The sequence below is a fragment of the Jaculus jaculus genome, chromosome 4, assembly GCF_020740685.1.
Source record: "Jaculus jaculus isolate mJacJac1 chromosome 4, mJacJac1.mat.Y.cur, whole genome shotgun sequence".
Lineage (NCBI taxonomy): Eukaryota > Metazoa > Chordata > Mammalia > Rodentia > Dipodidae > Jaculus > Jaculus jaculus.
In genome coordinates, this window is record NC_059105.1 from 117198064 (window position 1) to 117213283 (window position 15220).

At 43.3% G+C, this 15220-nt stretch overlaps 1 protein-coding gene and 1 pseudogene across 1 annotated transcript in view; one reads left to right on the plus strand and one right to left on the minus strand.

The window, feature by feature from the left end:
• Snrnp200 (small nuclear ribonucleoprotein U5 subunit 200) overlaps positions 1-15220 on the minus strand; it is a 40599-nt gene that overhangs the window by 17321 nt on the left and 8058 nt on the right. The window contains exons 5-16 of the mRNA XM_004651741.3: positions 14672-14727; positions 10330-10428; positions 9662-9814; positions 8209-8308; positions 7921-8057; positions 7315-7398; positions 6888-7061; positions 6466-6603; positions 4179-4334; positions 3381-3551; positions 1924-2117; positions 1020-1143 (exon numbers count right to left, since the gene is read on the minus strand). Coding sequence (XP_004651798.1) covers positions 1020-1143; positions 1924-2117; positions 3381-3551; positions 4179-4334; positions 6466-6603; positions 6888-7061; positions 7315-7398; positions 7921-8057; positions 8209-8308; positions 9662-9814; positions 10330-10428; positions 14672-14727 — 1586 coding nt within the window. The remainder of the gene's footprint in view (positions 1-1019; positions 1144-1923; positions 2118-3380; positions 3552-4178; positions 4335-6465; positions 6604-6887; positions 7062-7314; positions 7399-7920; positions 8058-8208; positions 8309-9661; positions 9815-10329; positions 10429-14671; positions 14728-15220) is intronic.
• Positions 11363-11989, plus strand: LOC123460035 (annotated as a pseudogene).

A 15220-nucleotide genomic window follows, 5' to 3' on the forward strand; every position in this document is an offset into this window, starting at 1 on the left:
CCCACCTCCTTTTGAAAAAGGGTCTCTCAGTGTCCTGGAGCTCACCAATTAGGCTGGACTAGCTAGTTAATGAGATCTAGGGAGTCTCCCCAGCACTGGGATTTATAGGCACAGAATACTACATCAGACAAGTTTTTGTAGTAATAGGGATTGAACTCAGGTCCTTTATCCATTAAGCTATCTTCTCAGCCCTTCATGTACTATGAGACAAAAAGAAATGTGTAACTTTTCACTTTTTCTTATCTTTACATTTCTCTCTTCTATTCAATTAAAATTTCTATTACAGTAGATTTCAAATAAAATGTGCTTCCACTATTTTTAAATTTTCATCTTTCTAGCTGCAAGACAGTAATCTTGTGGCCAGACTTGACTTTTTCTTTCTTCTTTTGGTTTTACAAGGTAGGGTCTTACTCTAGCCCAAGATGACGTGGAGTTCACTCTGTAGTCTCAGGGTGGCAGCAAACTCACAGTGATCCTCCTACCTCTGCCTCCCAAGTACAGGGATTAAAAGGCATGTGCCACCATTCCTGCAGACTGACTTTTCTAGTCCTAGCAACTTCTTCCTGGGAGACTAATTACCAAAACGGTATTAATGACCACAGGACTATTCAGATGATGCTTCCTCTAGGCTATGATAGTAGTCACTTGTCAAGAGACCAATTTATGAATGTACTACCTCCCTGTTTTTGGTGAAGTGCTGGGGACTGAACCCAGGACTTCACACATGCTACTCCATATATTCAGCTGAGTTATATCCTCAGCCCCTCTAATTACCCTCTTACTTTTGGGGGTGTGTGTCTCAATATTTAACCCAAGCTGGCCTGCCTCAAACTTGCACTATTTCTGCCTTAGCCTCTCAGGTATTAGAATTATCAGCATGAGCTTCCAAATCTTGCTCCTGATCACCCTGTAATACCAGGTCCTAAAACATGACACTATTGATTTATGCTATTATCTTTCCTCTACTCTGAAAATCTTGATTATCAGTAAATCAAAAACTGAAAAAGTTCAGAACAGACCTGATTTTTTCCAGCATGTTCCATGATTTTCTCATAGACTATTTCATTCATGATCTGGAAACGCTTGATGGCTTTTTTCTCTGTGATGCCCACATATGTCTGTTCCAAAGGCACTGGGCGGAAGCTAGAAGTTAAACACATGAGGCATTTGGCAAAAAAGACTGTGGGAGCAAATAGTACTTGCCATTGCCCTGGGAAAATTAATCCTTTTGTTTTGTTTTGTTTTCCACGCTAGGGTCTCACTCTAGCCCAGGCTGACCTCAAATGCACTATGTAGTCTCAGAGTGTCCTTGAACTCATGGCGATCCTACCTCTGCCTCCCAAGTGCTGGGGTTAAAGGTAGGCACCATCATGCCTCGCAATAACCCTTTTTAAAAAAACTCACTCCCGGGCTGGAGAGATGGCTTAGCGGTTAAGCGCTTGCCTGTGAAGCCTAAGGACCCCGGTTCGAGGCTCGGTTCCCCAGGTCCCATGTTAGCCAGATGCACAAGGGGGCGCATGCGTCTGGAGTTCGTTTGCAGAGGCTGGAAGCCCTGGCGCGCCCATTCTCTCTCTCTCCCTCTATCTGTCTTTCTCTCTGTGTCTGTCACTCTCAAATAAATAAATAAATAATTAAAAAAAAAAAAAAACTCACTCCCCACAATTACCCAAACACCCTCTAAAACTTATCCTGGGGCACTCCATGGAAACAGAAAGGTCACCTTGGCTACACTTCTCAGTCTTTTTTTGTTTCACGATGTTTTTATTTTTTGAGGTACAGTCTCACTCTAGCTCACGCTGACCTGGAATTCACTCTGTAGTCTCAGGGTGGCCTTGAACTCACGGCGATCCTATCTTTGCCTCCCGAGTACTGGGATTAAAGGTGGGTGCCACCACACCTGACTTTAACAGTCTTTTTTAATACCTGTTGTCAAAGTAGAAGAGACCCTTAGCAGGATCAACACGCAGAAAGGTGGCCACATCTTCATAGTTGGGGAGGGTGGCACTGAGACCAATAAGCCGGACATCCTCTTGCGTCATTTCAATGTTTCGGATGGCCCTGGCCACCAAAGCTTCTAAGACAGGACCTCTATCATCATGGAGAAGGTGGATCTCATCCTAAGGAATAGGAGGGTAGCAAATTACCAGTGAGATAGAGACCTTCTTGCACGAGATTAGTCCCATTCTACAAGCCTATAGCCCAAGATGCCTACTGAAGACAAAGGGGATTTCAAGCCAAAGAACAAAGATAGTATTCACCTGGAAATAACAAACTGACCACAATGCTTCTCAAATCAGCATTCACAGGAAGACCTGGAGATTTTGTTAAAGTACAAAGGATACTCAAAGGAGTGGGCTGGGCCCAGGTACTCAGCATTCCGAACAAACCCTTACTCTAGGCTGCTGCTGGTGAAACAGTTGAGTAGTAAGTCTTATCTAAGGCAACGTTAGTAAAGTTAATTTACGGGGCTAATCAGTATTTTATTTTATTATTATTTTTTGAGCTAGGGTCTCACTCTAGCCCAGACTGACCTAGATTCCAAGGTGGCCTCGGACCCACCGTGATCCTCCTACTTCTGCCTCCCATGTGCTGCAATTAAAGGCACATGCCACCACACCCAGCTTTAGTCAGTATTTTAGATTTGTGGGTCAGGTAATCCCTGCTACAAATACTAACTGTCACTGCAGCACAAAATCAGCTACAAACAAATGGGTATGACTGTGTTCTACTAAAACAAAAACTAGATTGCCAATCACTCCTGCTCTGAACACTGAAGACCAGTATGTAAGGTCTACCTTCGTGGTTTTCCATATACTAAACAAATCAATACTTAAGACTCAATGTCCTTGCCCTCTCAGGGCTTCCATATGAATAGAATACAATGTTCTGATTCCTTATTTGTCCTGCCTCATAATGGATTATTATTTATTTATTTGAGAGAGGACAGACAGACAGCACGAATGCACCAGGGCCTCCAGCCACTGCAAACAAACTCCAGACATGTGCCACCTTGCACATCTTGCTAAGCCATCTTTCCAGCCCCTCAGAATGGATTATTTATAAAGCCATTCAATATTCTGAGGATACAATTACTTGTCTGTTTACATTTATTTCAAAGTATTTGAGACATGAAAAGAGATATGAGGAATATGACAAATATCACATGCCAACTGTGAAGGTTTTCTATTACATAACAATTCTCATTTAATAGTAGCAGCAACACTGGCAGTGGTTATCTTGCAAAGGACAGTGTCTTACAAAAAGGCCTAGAGGGAGAGGACAGTGTCTTACAAAAAGGCCTAGAGGGAGATGAACCAATAACCCTGTAAACCCTCCCTGATCACAGCTGGTTTCTCTCTCCTGTCACTCCTGCTGCTTACCAGGACAATAAGCCGCACCAGCTGGGTATAGGTGCGCTCACCACCCTTGCGTGTAATGATGTCCCACTTCTCAGGGGTGCAGACAATGATCTGTGTGGCACTGATCTCTTCCTTGCACAGCTGGTGGTCCCCAGTCAATTCAGCAACAGTAATGCCATACGTAGCCAGGCGCTGGGGGAAGAAAGGTTTATTGACAAAAATGCTTCAAGGGGACTTGAGTATAGATGACTAACAGAGAGATTGCTAATGCATGCGATGCTTGGAATGTGGTACTTGAAAGGATCAGGACAGCAGTTTTTGTCTAGGCAGTCTCAGTGTACCAGACTGAAGAGGAAGGAAGTATTAGGTGAATCAGACCAGTCGAACAAATGCAACTTTATGCACAGGAAAACCTGCATAAACAAATCCACATTTGATTTAGGTAAATAGATCTCTAGGAGGTCTGCACATAAAAGTGAGAAAATGGAAACATAGGTAATAGGAAATGAATTAACACAAAATCTACTATCAACCATATCCATTTCATAAATACTTCACAATGATAAAACACAATGATACCAACTGCAAAAAATATTATGGAGATTATGAAAAGAAGATGTTAAAGCCATGCAGCATAGAGTCCAGGACTCTTTTGTTTCAGAAATTGTATTTTAGTCAAGTTCCATCTTGGAAAAGGGAAAAATAAGTAACACAAGAAGTGTAGAGATGCCCTAACAAAAAAAGTAGGGGTTACAGGTCCATTTCAAGTACAGTGACAGCTACAGCCAGTATCTTCTGATGAAAAGTTGTAACTCTTACCTTTCCAAAACTGCCCACCATCTCCTGCACCAAGGACCGCATGGGTGCTATGTAGATGATCTTAAAGTCACCCACATTGATAGTGCCATCCATGTTTATATGCTTTCCTATCTCTCGGAGCATGCACATCAGGGCCACATTGGTCTTTCCAGCACCCTGGAAGAGATTCCAGGAACAAGATGACCTGGTTACCTGCTTACCCACGGTCACTGCCCTAGCTTCCACAAGATTATCTCCAGAGAACTAAGTATGTACTGGTTATTGTTCTCAAGTATTTTATTTATTTGAGAGAGAGAGAGAGAAAAAAACAGGCAGATATATTATAGAGAGAATGTGTGCACCAGGACTTCTAGCTTCTACAAGTAAACTCCAGAGGCATGTGCCACTTTGTGCATCTGGCTTTATATGGGTAATGGAGAATCAAATCTGGGTCCTTAGGCTTCACAGGCAAGTACCTTAACCACTAAGCCATCTCTCCAGCCCTGTACTGGTTATTTCATAGCCATTTAATGTGTCTTGCATCCAAAAGTAAAGAATTGGGGGTTAGGGGTGAAGATTAAGAATAAACCTGAGGGCTGGAGAGATGGCTTAGTGGTTACGGCACTTGTCTGTGAAGCCTAAGAATGCAAGTTTGAATCTCCAAGTCGCATGTAGCCAGACTCAAAAGTGAAGCAAGCATGCAATGTTGCACATGTTCACAAGGAGGAGCACGTGTCTGGAGTTCATTCATAGCAGCAGAAAGGCACTGGCATATGCCCATTCTCTCTCTCTCTGCCTCTCTCTCAAAGATAAAAAAAAAAAAAATGCCAGGCATGGTGGCACACACCTTTAATCCCAGCACTCGGGAAGCAGAGGTAGGAGGATCTCTGTGAGTTTGAGGCCACCCTGAGACTACAGATGAATTCCAGGTCAGCCTGAGCTAGAGTGAGACCCTACCTCAAAACACCAAAATAAATAAATAATAATAAATAAAAAGCAAAAAAATAAAGAAAAAGAATAATTCATTGTGTAGTCTCAGGGTGGCCTGAAACTCATGTCAATCCTCCTACCACTGCCTCCCAAGTGCTGGGATTTGGGATTAAAGGTGTGTACCACCACACCTGGCCAAATATCTTACAAAACAGAGTAAACTTGCACTGTAACTAGCCACCTCATGTTCCAGACATAATGGACCATAGTCCTCAAACCATGAGCCGAAATAAATCCTACCTCCCTTAAGTTACATCTTGCTAAATATTAGGTTGCAGTGAGAAAAGCAACTAATATACTGCCCATTAATAAATAGTGGACAAGGCTGGAGAGATGGCTTAGCAGCTAAGATGCTTGCCTGCAAAGCCTAAGGACCCATGTTCAATCTCTCTCCAGATTCCACGAAAGCAAGATGCACAAAGGTAAGGCAAGTGCCAGGTTGCACATGCCCACTTGGTGATGCAAGCATCTGGAGTTCGACTGCAGTGGCTGAGGCCCTGGCATGCCAATTCTGTCTCTCACTTTCTCTAAAATAAATAAATGGCGAACGGTTTCAGGTATTATCTCTTACTTTTCTTCTCTTTCTTTTTATTTGAGAGTGAAAGACAGACAAAGAGGCAGAGAGAGAGAGAGAGAATGGGCACGCCAGGGCCTCCAGCTACTGCAGACAAACTCCAGATGCATGCGCCTCCTTACATGGGTCCTGGGTAATCAAGCCTCGAACCAGGGTCCTTAGGCTTCACAGGCAAGCACTTAACTGCTAAGCCATCTCTCCAGCCCCTTTTTCTTTTTTTTTAAATTTGCAAGCAGAGAGACAGACAGAAAAACAAGGGAAGATTGGGCCCATCCAATCTCCATCCAGGTCCTATAGCTGTTGCAGACAAATTACAGATGCACGTGCCACTTCATGGATCTGGCTTTACGTGGTTACTGGGGAATTGAGCCCAGGTGGTTAGGTTTTGCAAGCAAGCACCTTAACTGCTGAGCAATCTCACTAGCCCTCTGCACTTAACAACTTGGGCACTTTTTTTTAAGGGAGGGTCTCACAATAGCCCAGGGTGACCTGGAACTCACTCTGTATTCCCAGGCTGGCCTCAAACACATGGTGATCCTCTTACCTCTGTCTCCCAAGTACTGGGATTAAAGGCACACACCACCATACCTGGTTCAAGTCACTGGTAAGTTCGGATAATATAAAAACTAAGATAGCTAAGATAGGTCAGGCAAGTTGGTGATCCTGTGCATTGACCAGAAAAAGCTTGCCACCAAAAGTCTAGACTATATTCTATAAGGAAAAAGCAGGTGAGGAAGCCCTTACCGTAGGAGCACAAAGCAGAAGATTCTCATCTGTCTCCAGGGCAGCACGGTAGAGTTTACTCTGGATCCGATTCAATGTTTTGAAGCCCTCAAATCCTGCCTGGGCATACTTTGGCAGTTTCTCCACTGGAAGCAGTTGCTATAAGGAAGAAATACCATGCACATTTTGCTGGCAGTATCTTTGGGCAGGCTGTCCATTTTGTGAGATTTCCAGGATTTCATTCTCTGGCCATCTCCACGTTTAACATCCCATTACAGGTCAGTCCAGAGAGATTACTACTGTTTTCTAGGCTCAAAGTTAGAATGGGAGTTTCCATTTCTGGAATACCATCTATGAGACAGGCAACATGCTGGTCAATGACTAAAATACAAGCTAGAAGACAGATGAAGGGAGCAAAGAACTGAGAACAGTATTTCACTCACTTCCTCTGAGCCAAAGGGCTTGGGCTTTAAAGCAGGCACATGCACCTCTTCATAGCCCTTACGCTGGCGACGGAAGGATCCATCAGGAAGCTGGCACCGTTTGTTAGCCATAAAGTGGCTTCCTTGGGTAAAAACGAGGTCTTCCAAGTCCAGAACTTGCCGTGGAGCCAATGCCTGGAAAAAATGAAAAACAGTAATGTAAGACAAGTGAAAGTAGGGCGTGGTGACACACGCCTTTAATCCTAGCACTTGGGAGGCAGAGGTAGGAAGATCGCTGTGAGTTCGAGGCCACCCTGACTCCACAGTAAATTTCAGATCACCCTAGGCTAGAGCAAGACTCTACCCTAAAAAACCAAAAATAAAAAAAGTGAATAAGATGAGCACTAACTTTCCATCATCACGGCCAGAGAAATGGTCTGGCACTTACCTCCCCACCCTGGTCTAGATCCATGGTTTCCAGATCTGTGTCCATTCGGGACTGACGGACTCGCTCTCGCCGGGACCTTTCCTCCTATAGTGGGAAAATGAGAAAAGGCACAATAACTTACTACTCTCCTGAGTTCTGGTCCTTTCTAGTCCCTCCTTGGCTAATCTTGACTCACAGATGCTGATTAATGTGTCCCTAAGCCCAAGGATGTTACTTATATTGACACCTGCCACCAAAAATGATCAAAGAACACAAACACCATAAAGGAACAATGCATGAAACAGGGGTGTCAGAAGTAGACATGGTACAATTAAGCAGAGGGCTATCCCTAAAGGAAGCAGTTACGGACTGTATATTAAGTAAATGTGTTCTTTTGGGTGGGGGGGTTATAATCAACACTTTGTTTTTATGTGAAAACAGCAAAAGGTCCCCAAGATAGTCACTCAATTACACCAGCCTGCAAATGTTGATTCTAATTTGTACTCATTGACAAATGCCAAAGAACAAAGAGAAATGCTGTGTTAATTTGACCTCTGCTTTACATACACAAACACACGGGTGGGGGGTGTGTGTGAAGAACAACACATTAACTAAACCAGCCCTTACTCGGATCAGATCTTCCTTCTCAGTTTCATGGAGTTGGTAGAGGAACTTGGATAGCTCTGGATCAGCTTCCATCTTTCCCATAATCCTTTCCTTTTCACCTTCACTCTGAGCACTAGCCAGCAAGGTACAGTATAAAACTGCCAAACAAAATGGGATAAAGAGGTAAGGCAATTGAGATAAAATCAATCTTTAATCTTAGGGTAGAATGAAGAACAGTAAGAATTAAAGCCATGGAAAGAAACACAATCTAGGTACACACAGTCTAAGAAGAGCACACTGTATACTCACTCATCATCCTGTGTTGCCGCAACACTTTAATAAAATCGAATGTGTTGAAACCAAGGAGCAAAACCAACTGGTTCTCACATTCCCGGTCATCACTTGCTGTCTGAACAGAGAAGATAATACCATCAGTAAGAACACAACCATGGGCTGGAGATTGCTCAGCAGTTAAGACACTTGCCTTTAAAGCCTAATGACCCAGGTTCAATTCCCCAGTACCCACATAAAGCCAGATGCACAAAGGGGCACATGCATCTGGAGTTGGCTTGCAGTGGCTGGAAGCTCTGGTGCACCCATTCTCTGTTTCTCTTCTCTCTCTCTTTGCTTGCAAATAAATAAATAATTAAAAAAAAAAAAAAGCCATAACACCCAGAAGCCACAGAGTACAAAAATTGCAGTGCCAAGGAGGTTCTTCATGGCCCCAAATTATTTCAGGCTATTGCCAAGGCTCTTGGTTTCCCACCAGCAATAGATGAAAAAAAACCTATTGCTGAAGATTCCACATGCCTGGGTTATAAGGTCACTGAGAAATCAAACCAGGGCTGTGCTGAAAACCTTCTACTAGTAGACCAGCTGACAGAAAGCTGGAAAAACTGTACTGCATGCAGCCTTATGGGAGACAGAAGTCATCAGTGGTGAAAGCAGTAGACAGTGCAAGCCTCAAGTTTGGCCAGCCAGGCCAAATGAGCCAAGAGGTGCAATAGTGGCATGTCTGTTATGGGGAAAACCAACTGCTCTCTAATTGGACTGGAGACCCACTCTATGGGAAGGAGTACATGCCTGCTACTGAAAAACATAATCAAAAGCCTATAGTGGGGGAGGTCATGAGCATTAGGAGCATAATGCCTGCTATTGTCTGGCTAAATGCATATATTTTGCTCACCAAACTGCCCTGTAAGCACTTTACTTAATATTCATACCCATATATTAATGCTACTCTCACTTTTGGTTAGAGAAGCTTCTCTTTTCAGATGGTGGTGTCCTCTGGGATGATTCAAAAGGCACCATAGTGCTGGGAAGACGTATGTTTAGCACTAAAACTTCGCTATCACACCTTCCAAGGCTCAGGTTCCATTGAGGAAGAGATGGCAAGAAAAGAATGTACTAATCAAAGGAAGGATAGGACTGCTAATTGTAATTGGCTAGACAGAAATTGGCCTTGATATCCATGACCTCACAGTGCCTAGCACTATCTTCACAAGGTAATAGGAGGAAAAGATGATGACATCCAAATAAAAGAGGCTAGTGGAGAGAGGGAGGGGATATGATGGAGTATAGATCTGTGAAAGGGAAAGTGGGGGAAGGGAGGGAATTATCATGGTTTATTTTCTGTAAGTATGGACGCTGTCAATAAAAAAGAAAAAGGAACACAGCCATATGCTGTTTCACATACACTAACACCATCTGCTAAGATGCACTGAACAAAAATATCTGATCTTCCCGATCTTCTTGCTCTTACCTTCAGAATCTCCAATACTTCATCTGCTTTCTTCTGCGACACAATGGCATCATCATAGAAACGACTGAGCTGCCGCTGGAGCCAGAATGCATCAATATCCCGTGGGTGCAAATCCTTCTTCTTAGAACTCATCAGTTCACCTGAGGCTACAAGCTAAAATGGTAATCACAGGCACTTGGTTCACTAGATCTCACTGCCCATGCTTTTTCATCACTCTACCATCCCATAGCCTATTTTCTTTCAAGGCCTTTCCAGAAGGAAATATCTCTATTTTACATTGAGTTCTAAGCACTCAGACTAAGATTTAATTAAATCATACCTTTCAAGAAGAAAAATCCTGATTGTAAATATTTACTACAGCTCACTCTTTTCAAAACATGGCTCATACTAGGCACAGTGGAGACAATTCCAGTACTCAGGGGTTGAAGCAGGAAGACCCTAAATCCAAAGCCAGCCAGGGCTATATAAAAAGTTCCAGGCCAGCCTGGACTACAAGGGAAGACCTTGGCTCAAAACAAACAAACAAAAAACAGGTAGGGGGAGGGAACACCTGCATGAGCTACAGAGCCAGTTTAAGTCTAGCCTGGGCCACATGAGAGGAAGTAGGCATGAGGAAGTACCGCACTCGGAAACAATCTGGTGTTATATAGCAAAGACACTGTACTTACATTAGCGGAGAGGGTGCAGCGCACAACAGCCTCATCCCCTTCCATGTCGTCATCAGATGCTTCTTCTCGAACTTCCCCGTATACGTCTTCATCACCTTCCTGTGGAGACGACCCCAATCTCAATAAGGACATGGGGCATGTCCTGTTTCCCCATATCATGCTAAATGAGCTCCACTGTTCCAGCAATGGTTTGGGAATGAAAGCAGTAGGATCACCCTTATTCTGGAGTACCACTTGGCGCTGACCTATTAAATCTGTCTGTTCTCTCTTTTCTGCTTCTCACTTTAGCTGCTACAAAGGCAAACATCTGGGTCTTACTCTTTCTGTTTGTCGTTTTGTTTTTTTGAGGTAGAGTCTCAATCTATCTAGTCCAGGCTAACCTGGAATTCACTATGTAGTCTCAGGGTGGCCTCGAACTCACAGTGATCCTCCTACCTCGCCTCCCAAGTACTGGGATTAAAGGTGTGTGCCACCACACCCAGCTTCATACTCTTTCTGAAACATAAACAATACTACAACCAGACTATTGGCTGACAGGGCAGCTATGCAGAAGCATACCTGGGAAAGTAGAGTCCATATTTAGCTTGCTCACCACTGTACTTACTCATACTGCAGTATGTGTGCTTTGAACAATGTTCAAAGTAGGTTCTCAAACATGTTAAATCAATTATTATGAGCAAAGTATTCTGTCAGTCTGTAGCTACTTAAAACCATAAAATCCAGTTAACTATATTATGAAGGAGCTAAGCAGTTATCTACAATAATCATCATTTTATTAAAGGAGAAACTGAGGACAGCCAGGTGTGGTGGCACATGCCTTTAATCCCAGCATTCAGGAGGCAGAGGTAGGAGGATTGCCTTCAGTTCAAGGCTACCCTGAGACTACAGAGTGAATTACAGGTTAGCCTGGGCTAGAGCAAAACCCTACCTCAAAAAAAGAAAGAAAGAAAGAAAGAAACTGAGGACAAAATGAACTGCCCAAAATGCAGAACTGCAAATCAAAATCTTCAGTTCTCAGGTAGCGGGCGCCGACATGGCGGCGGCGGCGCTGCAAAAGCTGGGTGCGCTGTGGGGTCGGCAGCTGAGAAGCGGGGGAGAGCTGGCCTCGGGGCTTTTTTCATCTCCTGGTGTTCTGTCACCATCATGTATCCACACAAGTGCTTCTTTTGACACTTCTCGAAAATGGGAGAAAAAGAATAAGATTGTTTAGCCACCACAACTGCCTGGTGAGCCTCGAAGACCAGCAGAAATTTACCACTGTCAAGACAGCAAGGACAAGATGTGGTATTTGGCGAGATTGATACGAGGAATGTCCATCGACCAGGCTTTGGCTCAGTTGGAGTTCAGTGATAAAAAGGGGGCTCAAATAATTAAAGAGGTTCTTTTAGAAGCACAAGACATGGCTGTGAGAGATCATAATGTGGAATTCCGATCCAATCTGTATGTAGCTGAGTCCACCTCGGGGAGAGGCCAGTACCTGAAACGCATCCGCTACCATGGCAGAGGTCGCTTTGGCATCATGGAGAAGGTTTATTGCCATTACTTTGTAAAGCTGGTGGAAGGACCCCCACTGCCACCCGTGGCACCCAAGACAGCGGTTGACCATGCCAGGGAGTACATTCAGCAGCTCCGCAGCTGGACCATCATTCACACTCTATGATGGGGTTCTTGTCCTTATTTTATATATGTACATATTTTGCATTTATTTTCAAAAATAAAAATTAGCCGGGTGTGGTGGTGCACACCTTAATCTTAGCACTCAATAGGCAGAAAAAGGAGGATTACCATGAGTTTGAGGCCACCCTGAGACTACGTAATAAATTCCAGGTCACTCTGGGATAGAGCGAGACCCTACCTCAAAAAACCAAAAATAAATAAATTAAAATTAAAGACAAAAAAAAAAAAATCTTCAGTTCTCAGTTCAGTGCTCTGTCCCAACTCTTTTGTCTGGGTATAAATTCCAAGGCTAGCTAGCACTTTACTTTTCAGGAGGCAAACATCCACAAAAACTCTCAACTTCATGATTTTTCTCTTTCTTTATTTGCTGGTGTGCATGTGTGCGCACACATGCTAGGATCTCTTGCCACTATAAATGAATGCCCACTGGGCTTTATGTTGGTAGCTGGGGAACTGAACCCAGGCCAGCAGGCTTTGCAATTAAAAAAAAAGTGCCTTTAACCCCTGAGCCAGCTCTCCAGCACTTCTTCTCTTCTCTTTTTCTTATTATTTATTTATTTGAGAGAAAGAGAGCATGGCAGACAGAGAGAATGGGCATGCCAGGGACTCCAGCCACTGCAAACACATTTGTGCATATGGTTTACATGGGTCCTGGGGAATTGAACCTGGGTCCTTTGGCTTTGTAGGCAGGTGCTTTAATTGCTAAGCCATCTATCTCTCCAGCTCACTTCCCCTTTTTTTGAGGCAACATTTAACTATGCAGGCCAGTTGGCCTTAACCTCAAACTCCTCCTGCTTCAACCTCCTCAGTATTAGGATTAATGGCATTGTGCCAGTTCACCTTTACTTTTTTGTTTTTCAAGTGCCCTGTCAATTCCTATTTAATAAGAGCCTAGAAAGTGCCAGCACTAACCCCATGACTGCTATTAACTGTTAAGCAACTGAGTAAAAGCTGCCTACATGCTTCAGTAAATAGGTTTTCTCTTGAAATCGGAGTGGTGCACAAGACTAAAAGCACACAATATTCTCAAAACCGAGGTAAAATATCACAGCAGGACACATCTTCACTAGAGGCAAACACTGTGCTTTATCTTTTGTCTTCTTTTTTCCTGGTCTACTTGATTTACTAAAAATTACTAGGAGCTGGGCAGAGTGGCACACACCTTTACTGCCAGCACTCTGGAGGCTGAGATAGAAGGATGGCTGAGTTTGAGGCCAGCCTGAAACTAATTCCAGGTTGGCCTGGTCTAGAACAAGAACCTACCTTGACAAATCAAAAAACAATATTGGGCTGCAGCTGGGCATGGTGGCAGAGACCTATAATTCTAGCACTGGGAAGCAAAGATAGGAAGATCACTGTGAGTCTGAGGCCAGCCTAAGACTACATAGTGAATTCCAGGCCAGCCTGGGCTAGAATGAGACTCTACCTCAAAAAATTACTGGGCTGGAAAGGCATGATGACGCAAGCCTTTAATCCCAGCAATCAAGAGACTGAGGTAAGAGGATCACCATGAGTTCAAGGTCAGCCTGAAGCTACAGAATAAGTTGCTACAGTGAGACTCTGCCTTGAAAAAAGACTGAAAAAAAAAATTATTGGGCTGGAGAAGTGGCTCAGCAGTTAAAGGTACTTGTTTATAAAGCCTGATGGCCTGGTCTGATTCCCCAGTACCCATATAAAGTTAGATGCACAAAGTAGCACATGAATGTAGAGTTGATCTGCAATACAGGAGAGGCCCTGGCATGCCCAATCTCTCTCTCTCTCTCTTTAAAAAATAAATTAATTAATTAAAATAAATTGGAGGGCTGGGGAAATGCCTCAGTGGTTAAAGGTACTTGCTTGCAAAGCCTGTCTGCTCAGGTTCAATTCCCCACCACTCACTGGCCAAAGCTGGCCACAATGTATCTGATGATCATTTACACTTGCAAGAGACCTGGCACATCCATCCATACACATAAATATGAAAATGAAAAAAATGAAAAAAAGAACAAAACACAACTTTTTTTTTTTTTTTTTTTTTTTTTGGTTTTTCGAGGCAGGGTCTCACTTTGGTCCAGGCTGACCTGGAATTCACTATGTAGTCTCAGGGTGGCCTCGAACTCAGCGATCCTCCTACCTCTGCCTCCCAAGTGCTGGGATTAAAGGCATGCACCATCACACCCAGGTTTTTTGTTTGTTTGTTTGTTTGTTTTTTAAGATAGTCTTGTTCTAGCCCATTCTGACCTGGAATTAGTCTCAGGCTGGTCTTGAACTCACAGCAATCCTCATCCTACCTCAGCCTCCCAAGTGCTGAGATTAAAGGCATATGACACGTGCCTAGCATGAATTGAAAAAAAAAAATCACTAGTTTGTCTTTACTAACTTATGATGACTTTAGAAAGCCTAATGACAGTAAATTTTGAGCAAAATAACACCAAAGTTCATAAAACATCATCAAATTCATTAAGTTTGGGGACTTCAATACACAAGGACTCCTGTTCCATTAGCAACTTAAAAAAATAAAACAGGTGAGCATGGTGGTGCACACCTTTAATCTGAGCACTTGGGAGGCAGAGATAGGATCACTGTGAGTTCCAGACCAGTCTGAGCTAGAGTGAGACCCTACACCTCAAAAAATAAATAAATAAAATACATAGAACAGATGGAGCTTATCTACTTTATCACTTACCTCTTCATCAGACTCAAACTGCACATTCACACCATAGGTCTCATCGATATTGTCATCTAAAACAAAAAGGGTGGTCAACGATTAGTGAAACAAAAGGCACTTGAGACCATTTCCCTCCCCAAATGCCTGGCTTGTTTCTCCCAAGAATAGAAACAAGGTCTAACAACACATACAGAGACTTATATTATCAACAGAAGAAAGCCACCTGTACTGCTAAGACCAAAGCCTTCTCCAACCTAGACTCACCGCTGCTCTGCTTCCTAACTCCCAAGCTCTAATATTATCTCCTATATTCTACAATTTAAAGGTTTCAGAATAATAAATGGCTGCTGGGACCAAGAGATTCTGGACTCTACTAGTCATAAATATTTTTCTAATTTATTTATTTTTTAGTTTTTTGAGGTAGGGTCTCACTCTAGCCCAGGCTGACCTGGAATTCACCATGTAGTGTCAGGTTGGCTTCAAACTCATGGTGATCCTCCTACCGCTGCCTGCTGAGTGCTGGCATTAAAGGTATGCACCACCATGCCTGGCTTATTTTTATTTATT